General features: G+C 46.5%; 1 protein-coding gene across 1 annotated transcript in view; it reads left to right on the forward strand.

The window, feature by feature from the left end:
- The window catches only part of Blmh (bleomycin hydrolase), a 40,842-nt gene extending 21,341 nt beyond the window's left edge, over positions 1-19,501 (forward strand). Inside the window, exons 8-12 of the mRNA XM_051158001.1 lie at positions 404-562; positions 666-733; positions 2,274-2,391; positions 5,515-5,584; positions 19,061-19,501. Coding sequence (XP_051013958.1) covers positions 404-562; positions 666-733; positions 2,274-2,391; positions 5,515-5,584; positions 19,061-19,212 — 567 coding nt within the window. The 3' untranslated portion in view covers positions 19,213-19,501. The remainder of the gene's footprint in view (positions 1-403; positions 563-665; positions 734-2,273; positions 2,392-5,514; positions 5,585-19,060) is intronic.
- Positions 19,502-25,205: the final 5,704 nt, after the last annotated feature.

A 25,205-nucleotide genomic window follows, 5' to 3' on the forward strand; every position in this document is an offset into this window, starting at 1 on the left:
GACCTTCCCTGTGGGCTTTTAACCTTCTTCCAAGAAAATTGTATGGCCACCTAGGTGCCTCTTTTGCACTTTGAGGAAGGGCCTGTAGCAGTGTCCCATGGGTTGTGCCTTATATATGTACTGTGACAGAAGTAATTTGTGGGCAGTTTTTACCAGTAGGGAAGACAGGGTGAGAAAGCTCTCAAGTGTGCTCTTTGCGCTAATTAGAACATGCCACGCCCTTCTTCACATGTATTTTGCCAGCTTTCGCTTATTTGCTACTTTTACCTTGTGGCTGTAGTGTTTATTCTTAGTAGTCAGAGGTGATGAGCTTGTTGTAACCATAGCAACCTAACAGGGAGGGTTGTGTCTTACCTCACATCCTTGATCTTGTGCTCTAATACACATGTTCTTGATCTCAAAGATTTGTTTTGTGAATGACCCACGGCCCCATCACAAGTACAATAAACTGTACACAGTAGACTACTTGAGCAATATGGTTGGAGGGAGAAAAACGCTGTATAACAACCAGCCCATTGACTTCTTGAAAAAGATGGTTGCAGCCTCCATCAAAGATGGAGAGGTTAGTACTGCCTTCCGTTCCTGTGCTTTCCACGTGGGGGTTGAAATGGCTACTGCTTTCCTTTTCACTGCTGTGGTTTATGTTGACTTTCTTCTATTTCTAGGCTGTGTGGTTTGGCTGTGATGTTGGAAAACACTTCAGTGGCAAGCTGGGCCTCAGTGACATGAATGTGTGAGTGCACGGAACTCAAAATAGAAGGTTCTTTGTGGGTTGTTGCTGTGGAGTGCACTCGTGTTGGAAATGCCTCTGCTGAGGTTCATCCAGACGTTGAGGTTGACCGAAGAGTGGGTCTTTGTCTGCATCTGTGAAGTTTGCAGCTCCTGGCAGAGACTGCACACGTGTAACTGCTGTAACCCAGGAAACCAAGATCACACTTGAGTAGAAGTCACTGTTGTTGCTAAGATGCTGTCCTCTGTGGGAAAAGCACTGTGAGCATGCAGTGGACCACCTGGAAAGCTGCTCGGCACACCTGGGGTGTAGTGAGAGACTTTCCAAAGCTCTTTTGATTGGTCTTTAACTGTTTTCTCTTACTTTGATGCCTTGCATATTTTCTCTTTAGGACAAGTTGGGCTAATTTATATATTTTCCTTAAATCATCCTCCCTCGTCTTTGGTGACACTGAGGGTCATTTCCAAGCTGAATCAGACAAGATTCCTCAATTTTTAAAAAAATATCATTTTAGGAGCTGGAGAGATGGCTGCACAGGGTTAAGAGCACTTGCTGCCCTTGCAGAGGACCCGAATTCAGTTCCCAGCTAATGTCAGGCAGCTCACAGCCACTTGGATCGCCAGCTCCGGGACATCTGTGTTCTTTTCTGACCTCCGTGGGCACCTGCAGACATACGGCATATACTTACACAGTCACGTACATTCAGTCTTTGCCAAATAATAAAATACATCATTTTTTGTTTGCTCATAAATAATTGTCACTAGTAGAAAGTTGAGTAATGTCTTGATATTTAACAAAAAGAAACTTCTGATGGTGAAACATTTTGGTTTTATATTTGAAATTAGTCTCCAATGTTTTAGCACTTATATATTTAAATTTCTTAGTCAGAACAAAATGTTGTGGCACAGGATAATTCCTGTCATCTCAGCACCTGGAGAATAGAAGCGTGTGTTCAGGTCAGTGGCTATACAAGGAGTACAGGGCCAGCCTGGGCTATATGCCTCTAAATAAATAAATTCCACAGTCAGTGGTTTGATTCAGAAACTGGGAGGGTCTACCAACTTGAAAGAGCCCATTTTTATAAGAAGTTACTTCAAAAGCTTTTTCATTTTTTAAAAGAAAGTTTGTTTGCCCATTGTGGTGGCGCACACCTTTAATCCCAGCGTTCAGGAGGCAGAGGCAGGCCGATCACTAAGTGGGAGGGCAGTCTAGTCTACATAGTACTTTCCAGGACAGTCAGCTCTGTAGAGAAACCCTGTCTCAGACAAACCAACACAAAACAAAAAAGGGAAAAGTTTCCTTGCCAGAATAAGCACAGAGTGAGCTTGGCAACACTCACTTTTGTGAGTTTACATTTGGTGCTCTCATGTTGTCCTGTGCACTATAGTGACATTAAGGAGTGGGAGCTCACTGAGCTTGATCCTGTGTGTGCTGGTGATGTGCAGGGCCGCTCCTGTGGAGCTGTCAGGCTCCCGTGACCTCCGCCCTCACATGCTCAGGCTGCCTGCCCTCCCTTCAGTTTATTCTGCTCTTCTCTTTACAGCTATGACCACGAATTAGTGTTCGGGGTCTCCTTGAAGAACATGAATAAAGCTGAGAGGTTGGCTTTCGGTGAGTCACTGATGACCCACGCCATGACCTTCACTGCTGTCTCGGAAAAGGTAGGCTCCCCAGCATGTCACTAATGGGGCCATTGATGCACAGGTGGTTCCACACTCTCCTGCACCTGTCAGGCAGGCAGAGCCACAGTCACTCCATTTGATCCAGGTTGAACATTAGCTTCCACGTAAGATGTTCCTGTAGTGGGGATAAAAACAACAATACACTGTGAGGAGGAGAGTTCAGGTCATCAAAGAAGAAAAAGATAATTTCTTTTCTGTAATTTGTAAGGTCAATGAAAGATTCTAGGAAAGTATGTCTTCTAAGAAATTAAAATAGGCTTTTAGAGTGTCCGTATCGATGGCCTTCTTTGCACTGGTCATTGAGATTCACAAGTTACTGTCATATACAATCCTCTGTGGCTCCATGCCCATCAGTGGGTCTGCACATGTTGGGATGCAAATGCTCTGAGCTCTGTGAATGATCGCACTGCTGTTTCTTTGATACCTTCACTGCTAAGCTCCTGTTCCACATTGTAGAGTGCTCAGGGAGCAGAGGAGAGAGGCCTGAGTGACGTCTTTACCCTCACAAGCACACCTGTTTCTCCAACACCGTCACGGCTAACTACCAAAGTTACTTTAAGAAATATTTTTGTAGTTGTTCTTGTTACGCTGCGCACTGAATTTATGATCCTTAAAGCACTTAGAAATATCTGGCATATATTGTTGTGCGGACTTTAGCTATCCTCCTAGAAGTCCTGGTATTCCTGAAGTATTTGTCTGAGTTATTTTGTGTACTCTCTAGGCAGAACTGAGGGTGGGGTGGAGTTTTTATTGTATGCCTTCCTTCCTTCCATCCCTCCCAGTGTCCCAGAACCTTGTGCTCTCATTCAGATCCAGATCTTAGCTGGTTGTGGCGGTGGCTTCATTCCTCCAGCCCTGGGGAGCCGAGACAGGAAGCCTGAGTGGTGCAACTACTAAAGATCCTGCCTCAAAATGGAAGAGTGCAAAACCCAAACCTAACCTCGGAGTTTTAATTACACTTAGAGAAGTTATAGAGTTTGGTCTGTAGGTAGTAAGCCCCAAGACGGTCTTAGTTTTATGAGTTCAAGTGCAGTGTCGTGTAGGAAGCACTCCGCACTAACCAGCAGCCTGTGCTCGTTCCTGACCCTCCTGTGCTTGTCCTAAATAGATGCAGAGGTGCGCTCATGCAGCCAGGAAGCTGTTTCTTCTCCATTCTATAGCTTGAGAGATTCCCCACACCAAGATACAGACAGATGTGTGTCATGCAATTGCCGTTGCTTCGGTGGATTGAGAAAGCCATTCAAAAGATACGTGTATACAGCAATACACTCCTGCACATAAGAAATTTCTTTAAAAGAGAAAGAAAGCATTTGCCAACCATTGTAGCTCATGCCTATAATTCTAACAGCCAAGAGACAGTTGGGAGGATTGCCATGAGTTCAAGACCAGCCTGGCTAGAATGTGAGTTCTTATTTCAAAACCAAAGCAAAACAAAAATATAAGAAAAAAACAAAACTACCACTAAGAGTCTTTGACTACTAAAACTAGTTTGAACTATGTTTTAATAATACTACTGAGATAAACGCGTACTGTATTTCTATTGTCCTTCCGTGTTGGTGAGTTGACAGAATCTCTATGATGCAAGACTGTGTATGGCTCTGTGTCGGTGCATGATCTAGAGGATAGCTTGGTTTAGGTCATACAAGAATCCACTGTAAAGTAACGAGAACAGCAAACATGTTCAGGCGTTTGCTAACAAGTGAACAGATTTGAGTCTGTGTTTCAGAAGAATCGAAGTGCAATTGCATTGGACAGAGAGCGGAAGCATGCATTTAATAAACCGGGCTCAGCATGGAGGGGTCGGTGCTGCTAGTGCAGGTGTTTGGTGCCTGGGGTTGGTTTGTCGGGTGAATCTGAGATCTAAGAAACTTGCTTAGAGTGTTGGGGTGAACAAAGCTAGAGGAAACCGAATCCCACGAGGCCACTGCTCATCTGGCAGCGATGTGCAAGTGGGAGCTGACAGATGAAATCACTGGAAGACAACACAGGGGTCAGGGCCTTTCTCATGCAACAGAGATGTAAACTGTTCTCACATCATCAATGTCCTGGGTAAACATAAGAGAAAAACATTGTCCCCCAAAAGAGCCTGCTTTTTGTCCCCCTCTGGTCTCTAGTAAAGACTGTGATGAGGGTTATCATGGAGAGTGACACTGTCTCTTTAAGAATATGAAAACCGAGCTTATTTTATTAATGAAGATAGAAGAGGGAGAACAGCCGACCTGACTGAGCTTTGTTTATGAAATTGCTTTTTATTTCTGCTTTGCCATTCAATCTCTTATATTAAATCCAGTATTTACGTAACTGAATCAGTCAAAGAACACATTTGGACGATATCATTACTTAGTTTCCCTAAATAGAAAACTGAGTATCATTATGACAACGGTTTTGTTTTGCTTTTTAAAAGCTTTTACCAGGTCTTAAAATCATTCCTAAAATTAATGCATTGGGATGCCTTTTCAAAGAATTTGAGTGAAAGCAAGAGTCCCTGGGGGCATCTTTGTGCTTGGAGAGGTAGTTCCCTCCAGCCACTTTTACTTGGTTCCAAGGCTCCAGCTGAGGTTGTCAGGCTTGGGTGTCAAGCACTTTACCCCCTAAGCCTCCAACCAGCCCTGTGTGTTTATTCTTTTCTGTATAGGTTAGAAAATAAAAGAGGAGATAGCAGGGGTGGGGGGTAGGTGGGGAGTGGTGGGGGCAGTGGGGGGCGTGGCTCAGTGGTTAAGAGAGCTTACTGCTCTTTACAGCACCAGACTTCCTGTCCGACCCCCACCATCAAGGGGCTCAGAAACTAACTAGCTGCTTGTAACTCTAGCTCCACAGGGTCTCACGTCCTTTGGCCTCCGAGGACATCCACACATATGTACACAGACACAGACACAGACAAAATACAGATCTTTGAAACAAAAAAAAGGAGGTAGTGTTTATTGTTTTAGTGTGTTTTTACCCTCAAGACATTAAAATTTCACTAATATTGACGTGTCTTGTTGGTGATAGGAAATATATGACCCTGTCCACTTAGTGTATTCTGAGTAGCTTGAGGTGAGGGAAGATGTGACATGGCTGGAGACCCTCGGTTCAGACTGTATGTTGCTTGCTCTCTGGCAGGACGACCAGGACGGCACGTACGTGAAATGGCGAGTGGAGAATTCATGGGGTGAAGACCACGGCCACAAAGGTGAGGCTCAAGCCCTAACTCAGCGCCCCGGGCTCTGCTCTGCTCCGCCTCTCTGGGTAGAAAGCCGTGCTGCTGCACTCAGCCCCTTCTGCTCAGCTGCTCTACAGGAAAAGAGCAGCAGGCTGTGGTTTGCCCCAGGGTTCCTGTGGCCCACATGGGCCTAGACTCCCAGGTTGACCAAGACCAATGTGTGGTGGTGTTTGTTCCAAACGTCCTGCCCCTGCAGAGCTGTAACAGACCCTCTTTGCTGAACGGTGGTGAGTCCATTGCAGGGTACTTGATATGTGACATTTCATGCATTTTTAGAAAGAAGCCTTCCAAGAGGGAGAATGGAATTGACAAAAAGAAACTTCTGTAGGGATCTCTTAGGATTCTCTTATAAGTTATGAAGTCTAAAGTTACCATTTAAAACTTTTTTATACTGCAAATCCAAACCCTGGTAGAAATCAGAATAGGTTACAGTGGCAAAGCTAAACAAAATTACATAGGTTTATACAGGCTGTAGAAAAGGTTTAAATTTAGATAAATAAAAGACCATTAAGATTCTAATCAATTGCTGATTAATAGTTGTACATGTTCTTAGAAACCTTGAGACTGTTTTGTTGATACACAAAAGCCTTTGAAAGCAGGTTCTTATGCTTTAAAGTCTACAGCTTCAAGCTGAAAATGGGGGCTGGAGATACCGCTCAGTTGTCAAGTGCTTGCTTAGCAGTCAGTCCTCAGTGTGGACAGCAGCAGGGCAGGTGAAGGGGGAGGAAAGGGGGAAAGGCCTCGTGGCACCGCCCTGCTACCTCAGCAGAGGGACTGCGAGTTCAAAGTCAGTCTGCACAACTTAGCGAATCCCTTTTTCAAAACAAAATCTCACACAGTGGGAGAGGGATATAGCACAGTATACAGTGCTCTGCCTGCATGTACACCTGCCCACCAGAAGAGGGCATTAGAGCACATTGTAGATGCTTGTGAACCACCATGTGGTTGCTGGGAATTGAACTCAGGACCTCTGGAAGAGCAGACTGTATAAATGCTGGGTGTGGTGGCACATTCCTGTAAATCCAGCACTCAGGGAGTCTGGGCAAATATCTGTGAGTTCAAGGCCAGCCTGGTCTATAAAGAGTCCAGACAGCCAAGGCTACACAGAGAAACTCTGTCTCGAAAAAATAAAAATAAAAAGATTATCATTTATAGCTGCCTGGCAGGGGAGAATCACCAAAGTGCTTTCCCACAGAGAGGGTTGTCCAGTACACTCGGTGTGCTGACCCTGCAGTTTCCCCGTGCAGAAAACCCAGCTGCATGTTCGGTAGCTGTGGGGACTGTGCTCACGCTCCTTTAAAGGGGATGCTTGTGTAAAGGGCTACTTGGAGCAACCCTAGAATACTGGCTTCAAGTCATATTTTTCTTGCTTTAGATGAACCTTTCTGACTCCTGTCTCTTCTTTGCAAATGGAGTTACATCCAGGAAAAGAACTAAAGTTCTAGTTGCTTTTTTGGCATTTTCATTCTGTGACTTCACTGGGCTTTGTATATAAGAAAGGATGGACACTCGTAAAGCTGGAAGGTGTTGTGTGTCTTGTGTGGCACATTTACTATTCGGAAGCTAAGGACTGCTCCAGAGAGGATCCTGGGCACTTTGCTACGTCCCCTTCGTTTGGACCCTTTTGCCCTGTTCGGTGTAGGCTTTACTTCTCAGGCTTGCAGCCTCTGACGGGACCGGGTTCTTCGTGTCATGCTCTCGGCAACCATCACTCCTGAAATCTGCTGCCAGCAAAGGCTGAATACTTTTTTGGTTGTTGCTCTCAAATAACTATATCGCCTGAGACTGTAGAGTCAAAAACACAGAGACTGAATGGAAGGAGAACAAGGAATAGGTTCATTCAAAGCCAAAATCAATCATCCTTTCTCGGTGATGTCCTTTCAGACTAAAGGAAGGAGGGAAAACCTTTGGAGAGCACCTAGCGTGTTATTCTGCAAGACCCTCCCTCTGTCATCTGGCTGGGCATTGGCTGGCTGGTGGAGGCAGGACCCTGGGGCTCTGTAGATAACATTGTTAACGGTTTGTTACTCTTCTCTTTGGGATTTCTTGTCTGTTAAGATCTGTGTTTCTAAAAAGCAGCTTTGATAATGCAAGCTGGAGGTAAACAGCGCAAGGATGCGCAGGCAAGCTGCCCTGGCTGTGTCTGGGGCCGGCTTCAGTCTTCTTCACTGGTCGCGTCCGTGGCGTTTCCTGCCCAGAGACTACTGTGTAGGTTTGATAACCTGTTCCACAGTGGGCAGAGGCTGCTTCTGACCGAGAGAGAGACAGGAGGAGGACTTGCTTCCGGCCTTGCTGCACCCGTTGGGCCATTTGACGCTAGCGAGAGTGAGAGTGTGGGCTGGGCAGCAGCGTGCCACACAGCTGTCCTCCTCCTCCGCTGCCTGAGTGCTGGCCTCATCGGATCCTTCCTTATGGATCACACCAGAAATGGATCTCATAGTGACGCAAGGGAAGATACTGTGGGATTGGCCGCCTTACCCTTAGTTTAAAAAGGTGATCTGGTGAAATACTCTGTAAGCTACTTAGAAGTTTAAGTTTGAGGAAATAGTGGTAGGGAAATAGTGCGTGGGAGGTGGAGGTGGAGGCAGGAGGATTAGGATTTCAAACTTACCCTTGGCTACATGAGACCTGGTGTCTTAGCCTCCTAAGTACTAAGATTACATGGAAAAGTAAAAGAGAAATGCAACTCTTAAGCAGAGATAGTATTTCCAATTCTGCAAATCCTCTTCATTGGATGACAATCTTTATCTTTCTGTTGTTGTTGTTAAAGACTTATTTATTCTGTATACAGTGGTCTGCCTGCACATGTTCCCGCTGGCCAGAAGAGGGCACCAGATCTCATTACCCATGGCTGTGAGCCACCATGTGGTTGCTGGGAATTGAACTCGGACCTTTGAAAAAACAGCTGGTGCTCTTAACCTCTGAGCCACCTCTCCAGCCCGACAGGCTTTAACTTTTAAAATTGTCTCTTATTGAGCTCTGCACGGTGGCGCATGCCTGTGATCGGTTGCTTAGAGAGGCAGAGGCAGGCAGATCACTGTGAGTTCGAGGCCAGCCTGGTCTACAAAGTGAGTCCAGAGCAGCCAAGGCTACACAGAGAGACCCTGTCTTGAAACTGCCCCATGCCCCCCCCCCAAAAAAAAAGTCTCTTATTTTTCATTTTGTGCCCAGATGAGTTTTTTTTTTTTTTTTTTTTTTTTTTTGCGTTTTTCAGATATATGAGCTTTTGAAATTATTTTAACCCCACATTTTTTTTTTTTTAAATCTTCCAAATAAACCTACTTGTTCCTGATTTCATTTCAGTAAAATGTCCAGATTTCCTCCTAAAAAGGAACTTTGTGATTTCGGTTAGAGAAACTTCATCATGCCGGGTATTAATCAGAAAGAAACTTACCATTTTATATTAAGTCCAAGGTCATGACCAGCAAGTGTCTTACTGGCCGGACAGCACAGGACTTTGAAAGCAGTACATTCAGGGTGTTACCGCAAACCTCGCCGCATTCCTATGGTCTTATATTGTTGAGCCGTGCGTGCTGTGTTGAGAACCATGACTTATCCGTTCCCAGTCACAGATGCTCGAAGGGCTTTGCAGGCTTGTGCTTTCTCTCCGCTCTTCCCAGCAGCACCGCTGGTTGCTGTCCCTGAAGGTGTGGTAGTGTCTCTGCAGCTGTCAAAGGACGTGATGAGTAGAGTTTGACTCAAGACTGCGTATAGTTACCCAATCCAGAGTTACTGAGTACGCCATATTTCTGTCAGAAGTACCCAAGATAGGCCTTTAGGTGGCACCCGCCTTAAAGATTGGGTGTGTTGGTGCATGTGTGTTCATTTCACCGCATGGTGCTGTTAGGCTGTGAGTGTGCGCAGCAGATGAAGGCTATTGAGGGGTTTGGTGTGTGTGGGTTGCCTGGGATTGGAGCAGAGTTGGGATTCAATCTCATAGATTCCTTAGTCATATATGACTTACAAAGGACAGCCAGTATTTGCTGGTATGTTTAAGGTTCTCTTTTTAGATTTATTTATTATGTATTCAGCGTTCTGCCTGCATGTTGCCTACACACCGTAAGAGGGCACCAGATCTCATTACATATGGCTGTGAGCCACGATGTGGGTGCTGGGAATTGAGCTCATGACCTTTGAAAGGGCAACCAGTGTTCTTAACCTTTGAGCCATCTTTCCAGCCTCAAACACTCAAATAATATAAGCTATGTGTGCCGTGCAGTTGAGCTGGCTGTAGTGTTATGAGCAAAGGCAGAGCTCCCTGGCTTCCTGGATTGTTGCAAGTTTGTTACTTAGCCCCAGAGTGCTTCACGCTTCTCCAGGGTTGGCTGACTTCGTTACCGCTGGTCACATCTGACGGGCTCCGTGCTATGAGAAGGACTTTTCATTGCTTGTCTTTAATAACTAAATGTCTCCATGACTTGGGCTAAAGAACTAGGACGTGTGAGTGGAGCTGAGGATGCCCAGGCGGTCCAGGTCAGTGGTGCTTCCTTACTGACACACGGGACTTGAGAGGGCTACTGTTATAGGCTCAGCACCTGCCACAGACTCAAGGCATCAAACCTGTAACCAGGCATCAGCTTCTGAGAGAATTCCTCTCATAGTTAACAAAATGTAACATGTGTATTTGTGCTTTTTCCTGTAAAAGAAATCTGCTTTGCCCCACGTAGTGTCTGTGCTGTTTTAAGGGTAGAGATTTTAAGCACAGAATGTGGAGCCAGGCTGTCTGGGCACCTCCAGGTGTCCCACCATCCATTGGTTGTGCATGGTAGTCAGCCTATCTGAATGTAGCTTTCTCATCTATAAAACTGGCCTGTCTAAAGTCTTGACTGTAAATCAATATCAGAATTTTAGAGGCACCAAGAGAGGAAAGATGTTTTCTTCAAGGTTGCCAAATACAAATAGCCAAAACACTATGAAAGTAATATTTATATGATTCCTAATTGTTTCATGGTTCTTCGTGCTGTAGGTAGTTTTTTGTATATATGTTTAATAACATAAATGCATATGTAAAAAATAAATAAAAAGCCATATCAAAGGGGATGAACTGGCCTATGACTGTTATGAAGTGCAGAGAAAGCGCCGCAGCCTCGGATGCTGTCATTAATGCTCCAGACGGATGGGGCAGGAGTGTAGGCCCACTCACTTTCTTGTTCAGAAAAGACTAACTTGGCAGGGCTTTGAGAGTACAGATCTCAGCAGGGTGATTGCCGCTTCATACACAGTTACTGGATAGATGCCCCACAGCGGAAGCTGAGTTTCGTGAGAAAAGGCAGTAAAGATGGGTAAACCTGGTGCTGAGGAAAAGCCATTAGCAGTGACATCAACTCACGTTCATCAGTGAGACGCAGAGACCCGTGCACAGGCGGTGATGGAATGAATGCCCCGCCCCTCAGAGGGATTCATACTTAATCTCCTGAGACACGGGACAGGATCTGAAGAGCACTGTGCTGTGACAGAAGTGGCATTCATGGTGTGCTCCTCAGACTGTAAGATACGGGATAAGTAGACCGAGAAAAGCAAAGAAGATGATTTCCCCATGAAGGCGGGTGACTGGAGAGAGGAAGGGCTGGGGTAGCACCTCAGTGGGGGACGGCGGTGCCAGCGCTGTGTCCTATGTGCCAAACCAGCATTCAGTGTCTTCTGGTCTAGTATAGTGGTGGAGGAGATGTTGAAATTGAGATGGTTGAGGCTGTGTGTGTGTGTGTGTGTGTGTGTGTGTGTGTGTGTGTACACGCAACAAGTACAGGTTAGTAGGATGGTGAATATGGAGAGTGACCCAAACTGTGGCCTGCCCTTAGGAGTTCTCCAGGAGGAGATAGCTTGATGAAGATAAGGCTTCTTGCCAGGGCCGTGGAGAGGCTAGCTCGGGAGAACGTGCCTCAGAAGGCAGCTCTTGGCATTTGGAGCACGCCATGGACAGGCCAGAAGTGTGCAGCCAAACAGTAATGTGTCCTGTCATCCAGGAGGCTTGCCCTAGGACAAGTAGTTTGGGGGACAGAGAAAAGCTGCCTGTGAAATCAGACCCTTGGGTAGAAAGGATCCTGGCCTGGCCCGGGCACATGGAGTCTCAGGCTGGCGTGGCTTTCACCCGTGGTCCAGGGAGGGGAGGCTCAAGCCCTGAGGTGAGTAGCTGTCATCTGGGCCACTTAGGGTAGGATGCTTCCTTGGGAAGGGCATACTTTTGCTTATTGAATTGTGTTATATTCTTAAAAGTATAAGTGGAGCCTCCAGGCGTAGTGGTGCACGCCTTTAATCCCAGCACTTGGTAGGCAGAGGCAGGAGGATTGCTCTGAGTTTGAGTCCAGCTCTGAGTTCGAGGCCAGCCTGGACTACAAAGAGAGTCCAGGATAGCCGAGGCTAATACAGAAAAACCCTGTCTCGAGCCCCCTCTCCCCTCCAAAAAAAGTATAAATAGAGCCAGTGAAATGGCTCATTAGGTAAAGGCCCTTGCTGCCACCCCTTACACTGTGAGGCTGACTCCTGGTACCCAGATAATGGAAGGAGAGAAACATCTCCCACAGATTATCCTCTGACTCCTGTACAATGGCATGTTTGCACACTCAAATATATATAATTTAAATGCTTTTAAAGATACCCAAACAGCTCTTCCTCCCTACTGTGTTTGCTGTTTCACCATGCCCTATTTTTCCTGTGCTTTTAGCAGGGGCACCTTACCATCTCTAGCCTTTGTGTCTGAGAGAAGCCACCAGTAATATCCGGCTCTATGTATCTCATCTGTTATCAGCAAAAGGTTCATGACCGTGAATGTGTCCTCGGCCCAGCCAGATGTCTGTGTCTGGTCTGGAGGGAGAAGCCGCTTCTTAGGTCGCTGTCCGGGTGACAGTCATAGGTACAAGTGGTTATTTGGTTACCTCCATCTGCCTTTTCTTTTTAAAACATTAACCCACTATCCAATCCCCTAAAGATGCTTATAACACATGGCATCTCTGTTGTTGTTGTGGAGCTGGGGTCTTGCTATGAAGCCCTGGCTCCTTGTAGCTCACTATATAGATTAGGTTGCCCTTGAACTCATAGAGATCCTCCTGTCTCTGCCTCCTGAGAGCTGAGATTAAAGGTGTTCCCCACTATGCCTGGCTGTATGTGTGTTGTAAAATATAATTCTTTTAATAGATAATAAAATTACATTGCTCTAAACTCAAGATAGCAAAGGCACATACATGAACCTGGCTCCTGTCTCTGTCACCTCCTTTTCCCTCTACTTCTGAGTTACTATTCTTTAGCTTGTGCTGTGTCCTTTAGCTTAGAAAGTGCGGTCATGTATGTGAATTTGCTGCCTTCTGTACTTCGGCCGCAGCAGCACGGCGTACACTGCTTTGCATCCCTGTCGCCTTCTCTTAGCAGCCTGTCCTGGATTCATTTCCACGTCACCATCTCTGATCGTCTGGATGTCTATGGTTTGTTTAACCAGTTCCCCACTAATGGAGCTTTGTTGGATTAACAGCATTTCCTATTTCAGACAGTACTGCAATGGGCTATTCCATATATAGTGTGTAAAACACTGTCTGACCCCATTGTAAGGTTTTAGGCCAGACTTCACATAAATACCTACTGTGTATTTGCCTGCCCGGTGAAGTCCCAGAAAGGGCTGTAGCTTAGTGAAGTGGACAAATGCATGCGCAGCTTTTCTGCATATTGCCAAATTCTGTTCCATAGTGTTCACCTTTGCAGCACACTATATTAATTTAAGGCGTTTGGCCTTGAGTATCTAGCAGAAGTGATCAACAGATTGTCTGCTCTTGGTTGTATATATTTAAGCTATCTCTGTTTGGTTGGGAATTAGACTGTGTCAAAGTGATCATGACTGGTAAGGGTTTTGTTTGTTTGTTTGAGACAGAGTTTGACTGTGTAGCCTTGGCTTTCTTGGACCAGGCTGGCCTGGAACTCACATCAAACCACTCGCCTGTGTCTCCCGAGTGCTGGGATTAAAGGCTTGTGCCACCACCCCCGGCTCTTGTTTGTTTGTTTTAATTAGGACCGTTCCTCCTATTTTCTTAACCCCTTACCCTAATTTCCCCCTTGTATTTATTTTTCATTATTATATAAAAAAAACTTTTTAAGCATAGAGCTAGAGTTAAAAACTGAACGATTGGTAAATACAACCTCGTAAAAATAAAGGAATTTTAATAGGCTATATAATGTAAAGTAAATTAGAAGGCAAAATGCATGATATGGCTGAGCAGGGCGTGGTGGTGCACGCCTTTAATCCCAGCACTCAGGGAGCCAGAGGCAGGTGGATCTCAGAGAGTTCGAGGCCAGCCTGATCACAGAACCAGTTCCAGGACATCCAGGACTGCACAGAGAAACCCTGTCTCAAAAAATAAAAAAGTAAAAAATAAAATAAAATGTATGGGAGGAAGAAAGTTTGCATCTAGAATAAATGTATAAATGACAGTTGTAACTGATTACTGTGAAAAAAGCAAACACTTCGATTGAAGCAGAGCAGAGGACGCTGGGAAGATGCCGAGTGAGTAAAGAGCTTGCCGCACAAGCATGTCGGCGGAAGTTTGGATCGTAGTTAGCACCTGACAGGCACAGAAAGGGGTTCTCTTAGAGCAAGCTGGCTGTAGACTAACCAAATTAGCGAGTGCTGGATTCAAGTGGCAGACCCAGCCTCAGCATAAAAGTTGAGGAGCAATGAGGAAGACATTTGATGGCAGCCTCTGGCCTCCATGTGCACATAAGACCCTGCACACGTACTGCACAGAGGTGCACACAGAGGGATAAGGGAAGTCAGAGCTCAGATAATTTATTGCCTTTCTTTTTGTTAAGAGTTTTTAAAACTTTGCCTATGTGTCTCTGTGTGTCTGTGCACATAGTACAGATGCCTTCGGAGGCCAGCAAAGGGTACTGGGTCCCCCGGGAGCTGGTGACAGGTGATTATGAGCCACCCAACATGGATTTGAGAATTGATCGCAAGTCCTCGGAAAGAGCAGCAGGGGCTCTTAACTGCTGAGCCCCTCTCCAGCCTCTATTGCTTTTCTTTCTAATTTCTTCATACATGTGTTTGTGTCTGTGTCTGTGTGTGTGTGTGTGTGCGTGCACACGCCACAGAATGCATAAAGAAGTCAGAGGGCAACTTGAAGGAGTCTGTTCTCTTCTGCCATGTGAATTCCAGGCATCACGCTCAGGTGGTTGAACTTGGCAGCAAGTGCCTTTCCCCACTAAGCTATCTTGACAGCCATCGGAGAAGAGAAAACTTAAAAAAGGCTCAGCTGGATCCAAAAGACAGTTGGCAGTTACATATACAGGCTCTAGTAAAGACACGTGGGGATTGAGAATGCAGATAGAGACTGAGTTTCAGAAGTATTTTATTTAGTATCAGGAGTATTGTTCCTGAGCATGAAAATCAGCCACAGTGGTAGGGAGTGGATGAGTCAGACAGACGCGACACTTAGTAGTGAGAATGAGACAGAACTTCACGGAGGAGAGGACCGGAAAAGCAGTGTGTGACGCTTGGAGTCTTGGCGGTTGTGGTTACCTCAGGATGCAGGGAGACGTCTCGGAAGTAGCGATACAGTGTAGTGGGCTGCTCCTGGTGGGTGTAGGGAGCTCTTAAATTATCTCTTCCTCCTCTTACCATGTTCCTAAAATATTTTCCTATAGTAAACGTGAATTATTTGGGTAACTTTTTAAGTGGCCAAAAAGTAGTAGAGCATTTCAGGTATCTGGGAGAGAACGTGGGACTCATGGTGTGACATACCATTTAGTTGCCGTTGTGTGTTGGCGTGTGTATGTACAGTACATGTGCTGTGTGTGGAGCCCATTTGTAACATACAAATTACAGAGAACATGTCACTTATGTCTGCTTTACTCTTAAATATCTTTACTAAGTTGCTGTGTGTTCTTTGCAGTGTCCTCTCAGTAGCTGATATGTTCTGTAAGGTATCTCTCACTCTGTCTTAGGCAGTTTGGAACACAAGACAGGCAGGCTTTAGTTTCCTTTCTGGGCGCCTTGCTGTACCCCTGAGTTAGGGCCTCGGGTAACACGTTGGGTCCCTTAGGCCAGCGGAGCTGATCACAGTCCCCAGAGCAAAGCTGGTGACTTGTCTCACTGACACTCTGTATATACACAGAGGCTCTGCATGGACGTCAGGCCAGCCTCAACTGTGCGCTGCTCCTCTCTGTGCTGGGATTACAGGTGTGCGCTGCCACACCTAGATTAATGACTGGATTCTTACCATGTTTGGTTTTTTTTTTTTTTTTTTTAATAGCAAAATAATAATTTACTACAAATTGTGAGTGAGGTGAAATATGTCTTAGAACAAAGATGGCGAAGAACTAGAAAATATATCTAATTCACAAATGGTAAAGCTGGGGCTGGAGAGACGGCTCAGCAGTTAAGAGCACGAACTTCTTTTCCGGAGGATGCAAGTTCAGGTCTCAGCACCCACTTCAGACAGCTCACAGCCACTGTGACCCCAGGAGGAGGAGACCGTGGGTCTGCACGCGTGTGTACATGCCCACACATGTATATAAGTAAAAATAAACAATTAAAATGTGTATGTTAAAAAACAAATGATAATATTCTGTTTTAATATCATCTGCAAGGTTTAAAGCCCAGACCCCTCACAGAGTGTCAGAAAACTTGGGGGAGTGCTTCTGTCCCTAACCCAGCCATCTGGGCTCTTCATCTGAGTCCATGTCTACGCACATGTGTGCAGCTTTATCCCAGACCATGCCTGCCCCCACAGCGGGGATTGTTTGTCTATTTTATTTTATCTGCTCAAAGAATATAAATAAGACACTAATGCTTAAGTGAAATTGTATTTCCGGTCAACTTCTTTCTACGTTGTCTCTATAAATGTTAACTTTGTGATCCCAGTTTGCTGTTCTTCCTTGGGCTGGGAGCTGAGCCTTCAGTTCAGAGCCCTGCACCCACAGTCTGCTGTGTGTGTGCCCCACGGCACCCTGGGCCTTCAGCCTCTTGTCAGCACTCCTGGCTTCAGTCTTATTGATCCTAATCTTCTCTGTAAAACTCCTAGACATGCGGTGTCAACAGTTGGAGCTGCCACGTCTGTTATCTGCCCAGGGTGCAATTACTTGGCAGCTTTCACACTGTGAGGGTGTTGTGGGCCCCCGAAGAACTCATATCCTGCAGAGAGAGGCTAATCAAGCCAGGTCCTCTTGGCAAGGACATGGAAAGGGTGGGTGGCAATTGATAGGAGATTTAATTTGTGAGGACTTAATATGATCTGCTTTTGGAACAAGATAGTGCAGATGTACTTGCTGTCCGTTTTCTCTGGGCTGTCTTTGGAGATTCATTTGATTGTACGGCGATAGCATTGTTAGAAGGACACAGGACTTTATTACAGAGTTGCCTCCATCCTTTACCTGCTTTGCTGCCCGTGCTCAGCCTGCACTATGGTGAGGGAAGGATCTAATGTCTCAGATGGTGTGAGGGGGCTTTTGAGGTGGTCTTACTTTGTAGCCTAGGCTGGCCTTAAACTTGCAGTAATACTCCTGCCTCGGCCTCTTAAGTGCTAGGGACCCAGGCATTAGCAAGTATGTCTCTCTTTGACAAGACAAATGCTGAGTTTCTTAGGAGTGCGTATTAAGGTGTAGCGGGAGTGGAACTGAGTCGCACTGATATGGTAAGGTCTTAAATAACAGACAGAGCAGAGTCAGAGGCCCAGGCCAGGTACTGCTCCATGCTGTCTCCTTACCTACCATTGGAAGAAGCAGCCCTGAGTTAAAGGGTACTCACCGCACTCCTGGGGGCACTCGTGCGTGTGCGTGTGTGCGCGTGCACGCACATGCCTGTGTGATGCTGAGGACCAGAACCCAGAGTCCATTGCTCAGTAGGCAAGTGCTCAGCACTGAGCTGGGTAGAGCATTTTCTCATCATGGGTGGTCTTGTTGAGGCATTGTTTCTCACTGAACCAGGAACTCACTGTGGCTGGCCAGCAAGGTCCTGGGGTCCACTTCTCTCCGTACCCCCGGGTCATGGTGTTAGGAGCTTGCCATCAGGTGCTGGGGATCTTAACTCATCCTGAGGCATAGCTATCTCCCTAGCCCAAAGAACTGTTTAAAACTTAATAATAACCCACATAAGCAAACTTAGGGCCTTCAGTTATTTTCTTAGATCTGTTTATTTACTTTTGTGTGTATGAGGGTTTTTCTTGCAGGCATGGTACTGACTACGTGTCTCCTGTCGTTGGGGGTCAGAAGAAGGCACTGGATCTCTTGGAACCAGAGTTATGGATGGTTGTGTCACCGCGTGGATGCTGGGAACTGAACCCGGTCCTCTGCAAAAGCAACAAGTGCTCTAAATCACTGAGCCAGTTCTACCGCTTTCTTAAACTATTTTAAGATTATATAAATAGGACTTGAAGCCAAAGAAATTTGGAAACTGCTTAACTAGAAAACTCTTTTGGTTTGTTTGGTTTGTTTTTTAGGAGGGGTACTATGTGTGCGTTCCTTCATTTGTCCCTGTGTCTCTGTCTGTATATTGTTTGCTTTGTTATGTTTGAGTCAGGTTCTCATATAGCCCAGGCTGGCCTTCCCTTGAATTCCCTGTGTCGCAGAAGATGGCTTTAAAATCCTGTTCCTCTTGCCTTCACCTCCAGAATGCTGCTGCTAGAAGAGTGTGCTACCACAGCTGGCCTTAGGGGGCGCTCTTGGGAGAAACATCTGCGTCTTCTCCCTTACTCTTGGTCCTGAGTTGCCATGGAAACCACTAGGTTTACATTAATAAACAGAGGAAGGCCGCTAAGTGTCTAACACAGAAGTGCCAGCCGCACCTGTGGGTAGAGGGCGCTGTTCCTCGCAGGTGCTTTGGTGTGCATGCGGTGCCCCTGTCTAGGTGCGCTCTGCGTTCCTCCCCAGTGCTGTGATCATGCTGTTTATAACACACACTAGTAGTCTCTTGTTTTCACTTTTTTCTGTATACCTAAAGTGCCTTAAGCAGAGCATTTGCCCACATGAGCTTGAATTCAGGAGGTATGTTCCTGGAGCAGAACTTGTGTGGCCCTTGTAAAGCCAGATGAGAAGAGTCAGGCTGCTGGGTGGCTACCTCTAGTCAGTTCCCACAGAGGGGCCATGCTGGGAATGTGAGCTACTGGCCACTCATCCCACGTCCCCTTAGAGCCTGCGCTGGCCGCACTGCCCTAGAGATTAATCCTCCCAGGCTGAATACGAACCACACACCTCACTGACCTGCTGGTGTACAGGCCAGAACTCGCCATCAGTGGGGCAGCACAGGGTGGGGCAGCACAGCCATAGGGCCTTTATGTTTTACCAATGTAAAAACTCAGCCATGCCTATCCTGTCTGCTTCACAAATTGCTCGTGAAACTGGAACTCAGATGAGACTAGAGATTAAAGCTGGAAAACTTGTTATTTTTGTTAAAGGCCAGTTTGCAGCAGTGGGAGGCTCTTTGCTCTCTGCCTACCCCCTGAACTTAGGAGTCTCTCCCCTCTCCTCCAGGTTACCTGTGCATGACCGATGAGTGGTTCTCAGAGTACGTGTACGAGGTGGTGGTGGACAGGAAGCATGTCCCAGAAGAGGTGCTGGCTGTGTTAGAGCAGGAGCCCATTGTGCTGCCGGCGTGGGACCCCATGGGGGCGCTGGCTGAGTGAGTGGTGCTGCCTCCAGCTCTTTCCTCCTCCCATGGGATCGGATGCAGCTGCCAAGGACAGATCCAGGGACGGAACCAAAGTCACATGGGTGGCTGTTCCCTCAGGACACAGTCAGACTCTTGGGTCTCCAATCTCCTCCAGGAACCTCTTTGAGAAAGATGCTTTATGCTGAAACAAAATATTCATAAAGGAAAAAAAAAGGGAACGATTGGGTCACACTGTCTGCTCTCCTCATCTCCGACAGCTCAGGGTCTCGTAGCGTTTTAACTGGATGTAAGTGTCCGACTGTCACGGTTTGTAAGCTGAGCTGCTGAGGTGTACGGAGAACACACGGGCCTGTGCTCCTTGTTCCTAGAGTAGGCTGGGGGAGGGATAGCTAGGATTCGAACTCTCAACGCTGCATGCTGCCTCACAGGTTACTGTCCTTCCTACGTGGCAGTCACTGAACTCAGCTTCATGTGACGCTAACAGCCGGAGAAGGGAAGGTTGATCGGGTCTGACATGATTCCTTCCTGTTCTAACTGGGGCACGGCTGTACTTGGGCCAGATTAAACAGAGCTGACAGAAAACGGGGGGCTCCACTGTAATCACTGGGGGCGCCCCATTGAGCGATTTAACTTCTGCCTCTGCGTTGAGGGTTGGGTGGGGAGAAAAGTGACGCTTTCTTTCTGATATCTCGATGGTGCTGAGAAGCTTTTGAATAAAATACTTTGCTAAATGAGAATAAACCAGCGTATTTGATCTGCAAACTTAAGTGTTTATTTAGCTGCAAATGGGAGCAGCCAAATGGTTGCGGTTCTTCAAAGTGAAGAAACAGGAGCCACAGGCCTTGACCCCAGTCTCTGCCTCCCTCCTCACAATCCACATGGCTGCTCACACTGCTTCGTCACCCCACCCAGAGCCAGTGTCCCTACAAGGTGGGGGCTCTGATGGTCTAGCCTGAGAAGGGGCTAAGGAGAACGGGTGGACAGACTGCATCTCAGTTTTGTTGACTGCTGAGCAGAGCCCCCATTTAGCATTTACATCAGCATCTGCACCTCAGAATTTTCTGGCTCCCCAGAATTCTTCCCAGCCCAGCAGGGGATGGTGTTTGTGATGGTACTTCCCAAGGTTGAAGTAGATAAAGACTCAAGCCTTAGCCAGCACGTCCACAATAGTCAAGTAATCCTATTCCAGAGAGAGTCCACCTCTACACACGTGGAGCCACAGCCCTGAAAGTACCACTCACCTCCAAACTGAGGTGCACTTGGAAGCACTTGGAAGGTGGAGGCAGGCCGACCCAGAATTCAAGGCCGTCCTCAGCCACATAGCCAGGAACAATCTAGCCTGAGCTATAGGAGGCCCTTTCTCAAAAGCTCTTATCTGGCAGTGTACTGACAAAAATAAGTGTAGTGAAACTGCAAGCCATAAAATAGGGGCCATTTAGACTAAGCCATCAGTCCAACCCAGGGTGGGGTTTTTTTTGTTTGTTTGTTTTTGTTTTTCGAGACAGGGTTTCTCTGTGTAGCCGTGGCTGTCCTGGACTCACTTTGTAGACCAGGCTGGCCTTGAACTCACAGCGATCCGCCTGCCTCTGCCTCCCAAGCCAAGGAAACCAATAGCTATTGTATCGCCACTGCCACTACATACCAGGAGCATGGAGTGCATCTATGAGGTGCTACGAGAGGTGGAAGATAGTGACTCTGGTACTGAAGGGCTGAGTCAGGAGGATTGCCAAGAGTTCAAGGTCAGCCTAGGATACATAATGAGTTCCAGACCCTCCTGGACTAAGAGCAAAAGCCTGTGTCAAACAAGTTGAAAAAGCTATGGTGAGGCTTGTGAGGCCAGGCCATGGTGGTGCATGCCTGTAATCCCAGCACTCGGGTGGCAGAGGCAGGTGGATTGCTGTGAGTTCGAGGCCAGCCTGGTCTGTAGAGCGAGTTCCAGGACAGCTAGGGCTACACAAAGAAACCCTGTCTTGAAAAACTAAAAAAAGAAAAAGGATATGGTGAGGGGAAAAATATGTTAGAATTCTGTACTCAATAAAACTGCCTCCCAAGAATGAGATGAAATAAAGGGCCTTTTTTATAGAAAAGAAAAAGAAAAAATGAATTTTCCCCCAAAGAAGGAAATGATCCAACACGAGAGGTTTAAAATGAATCAGCAAACACAGCAATGACTGTGGTAAGTAACTGGTCATCTAAACAAAATGTGGCTGGCCAAGTCAAGTTCAGAAGAAAACCCCGAGGTAGGTGGATCCCTATGGGTTTGGGACCAGCCTTTTTTATATAGCTAGTTCTAGGCCAGCTACATAGTAAAACCCTGTCTCAAAACAGCAAACAAACACCATCACCACCACCCCCCACACACAGGAGCAGCAGAGGGAGGAAATTGGAATTGATATATGGAAGTCTGACCACATAGGGAAGATGGATGCATTAACATTAGATATTGGTGCGTTAAACATGTTAACTTCCTAGGAAGTAAACATAAGATAGCTCCCAAACAAGGATAAATAATAAGAAAAAACAAACCAGACCGCAGAAGACCGGAGAGGGCCAACGGGATGGCTCAGCTGAGAAAGGTGCTTGCTGAGCAGGTGTGACACCTACGCTCAGTCTCCAGGACTTGTGGAAGGGAGGACCACATGAAAGTTGTCCTCTGGCCTCAGAATGACATGTGCGTGTCTGTTTACCTGTACACCCGTCACCCCACATCCTACGCATACCATACAATAATTAAAAAAATGTGAAGATTGGTTAAATATTAAAGGATGGATAAGGGCGGGGGTGGGGGAGGGAGGAAAGAACACACGTAGAATATCAAAATAAGATAAAGTGCATGACCAGGTATGGTGGTGGCTCATGACTTTCATCTCAGCACCTGGGAGGTAGAGGCAGGAGGATCTCTGTGAGTTCAAGGACTGGTGTGTAAATCGATGTCCAGACTAGCAAGGGCTACCCAGTGAGACCCTGTTTCAAGGACAAGAAAAAGGGAAGTGCATCTGACATTGTCAGTAAGTTATAATTAGTGTAAATGGATTAAATGTTCCTTTAAGGAATATTTAATTGCATTTTTTGAAGGAAAGTGAGCTGTATACGGAGTATAAGAGATGTGGTGGGGTAGCCTATATAAAATTGCATAGCCGGGTATAGTAGTGCACACTTGTAATCAAAGCACTTGGAAGGTGGAGGCAGGCCGACCCAGAATTCAAGGCCGTCCTCAGCCACATAGCCAGGAACAATCTAGCCTGAGCTATAGGAGGCCCTTTCTCAAAAGCTCATATCTGGCAGTGTACTGACAAAAATAAGTGTAGTGAAACTGCAAGCCATAAAATAGGGGCCATTTAGACTAAGCCATCAGTCCAACCCAGGGTGGGTTTTTTTTTTGTTTGTTTGTTTTTGTTTTTCGAGACAGGGTTTCTCTGTGTAGCCGTGGCTGTCCTGGACTCACTTTGTAGACCAGGCTGGCCTTGAACTCACAGCGATCCGCCTGCCTCTGCCTCCCAAGTGCTGGGATTAAAGGCGTGCGCCACCATGCCCGGCCTTCCCAGGGTGTTACTTATACAAGCTGCACTGTGACTGCCTCCATGGCAGCCCTGGAAAGGCTGAAGCAAAAATGTCTGTAGAGATGGGCTCACTGCAAGACTTTACTCAGATTTCCAGAAAAATATGACTGTGCTCCTAATTAATGTCTCAAAATACACAAAAAACCAGAAGACTATATGAAAAAAAAAAAACAAGTAATCCATATCATAATGGAAGTTTAACAGATTTTGTGCTTATCAACAGATCAAACAACAGAAAGTTGGTGAGTATGTAAAAGATACCATGTTTGGTGTGTTTGCGGTGTGTTTGTTGTCCTACCAGGGTCCCCTGAAGGTCCATCATCCCTCAGCTGCACGTGGCTTTTAAGCACATGGGGGACTTTTTTTTTTCCTGCCACCAAGGGTTGAACCTGGGGCCTTGACTTAGCAAATGCTGTCTACCGAGCTGTGACCACAGACCACATGTGAAACTTCCTTAAAATTCAACCGCATTCTAGTATAGTCAGTCTCAGATGTCACAGGGTCGTTACGTGGCCCACACTCTAGCCACAGAGTACACAGAGGAGAAACCAAAGTTAGACGACCAGTCTAATTGTTTCCTGTGTTCAAAAATTAACTCGAGCTGGGCGTGGTGGCGCACGCCTTTAATCCCAGCACTTGGGAGGCAGAGGCAGAGGCAGGCGGATCGCTGTGAGTTTGAGGCCAGCCTGGTCTACAAAGCAAGTCTAGGACAGCCAAGGCTGCACAGAGAAACCCTGTCTCAAAAAACCAAATAAATAAATAAATAAAATAAAAATTAACTCAAGGGCCCGAGGAGGGCTGCACAGGAATATAACCTGAATTATAATTAGATTAACTGTGCAAATACGTATCAAAAAGGGTCAGAAGGGATTAAACCTAACAGAAGAAATACCCGCAGAGGCTTAAATGGATCTACAAAGCCAAGTTTTTTGTTTTGTTTTTCCTTTTTAAAAAGATTTTTATTTATTTTATGTATGAGCGCTCTATCTGCATGTACACCTGCACGCCAGTAGAGGGCACTAGAGGGTATAACTGGTTGTGAGCCACCATGTGGTTGCCGGGAATTGAACTCAGGACCTCTGGAAGAGCTGACAGTGCTCTTAACCACTGGACCAACTCTCCAGCCCCCGAAGAGTTCTTTTTAAAGGTGAAAGTAAATTAGCAAATATTTTGTAAGACTCAGCAAGTTAAAAAAAAAAAAATTAAAAAGACACTCCAGTGGCTGTGGTAGCTGATGCGTGTAACCTCAAATCTTGGGAGGAGGTAGAGGCAGCAGGATCAAGAATTGCAGGTTGAGGTCCTCTGTGCCTATATAGCAAGTTTGTTGCCAGTCTGCTATAGGAGACAGGTGGGTCTGAGGCCCACTTGCCAGCCAGTCCAGCAGAAACAGCTCAGTGAGGCCATTTGAAAAACAGTGCAGCAGAAGCCAGATGTGGTGGCAGGCAGATCTCTGTAAGTTCAAGGCCAGCCTGCCCCACCTACAAAGCAAGTCCAGCACAGCCAGGGCTCTGTTACACAGAGAAACCATGTCTCAAAAAAAAAAACAGAAACAAAATACGTGGTTGCTGACTCCAGCGCTGAGTCCTCTTGAGAGTCATGCTGTGTCAGAAACCGAGGCCTGATAATGGGGCAGGCCTTCCCGTGTGGCTGTGACATCTGTGGTCGCCTCTGGTGGGAGAGCAGTGCCTTCTTACTCAGCGCGGATGCAGTTAGTCATTTGATGGTTTTGTTCTTAAAGCGATTCCAGATGAGCTCTCATGCTTAGGACAACGCTGTTCATGGCTCCCATGCTTTTCATAGAGACGCTGCTGACTCTAGGGTTTGTGGGACACACGTATTGAAACCAGGGGTAAACTGGCCAGAGTTCTTTCTCAGACTCAGTCTTTCCCATACTCCCACAGAGGGAAGGGAAGAGGGGCGGAAGGAGACACACCAGCCTGGGACAAGGTGTGGATGTTTGCTCACCCTCTTGCTCACCTTTGGAGGGACCCCTTTATGCAGAAGCACAGCTGCCCCATGACAATTGCTTTATGAGGCCATCTGTCCAAAGCGAGGACGGCAGAAGCAGAAAGAGTGTGGTGACTTCCCAGGGCCGGGGTGTGTCTCCTAAACATTGCCAGAATCCATGGAAGGCCTTAATTTGTGCTTGGACATCCTGTGATGATGGGGACACAAAGTCACAGCCAGCTCACCTGGCTCCAGTTTCTCTCTCGAACACTGATCTTCAGTTCTGCCTCCCCACTGTTCCCTCTTCCTAATGCTCTTCCTTTGGGGCTTCCTATGACTGGCTTCTCAGTATTCAGATCGCAGATAATGTCAAAGGCCATCTGATGACCTCATCTAAGGAGCCAGCTTCCCTCCCGTCCCTCTTCCCCTGACACCTGCACTCTGTTACTAGAGTCTATTTTCACCACGACACTTAAGGCCTTCTGAATTAATACCGTCC

This window comes from Acomys russatus, chromosome 16 (assembly GCF_903995435.1).
Source record: "Acomys russatus chromosome 16, mAcoRus1.1, whole genome shotgun sequence".
Taxonomy (NCBI): Eukaryota; Metazoa; Chordata; class Mammalia; order Rodentia; family Muridae; genus Acomys; species Acomys russatus.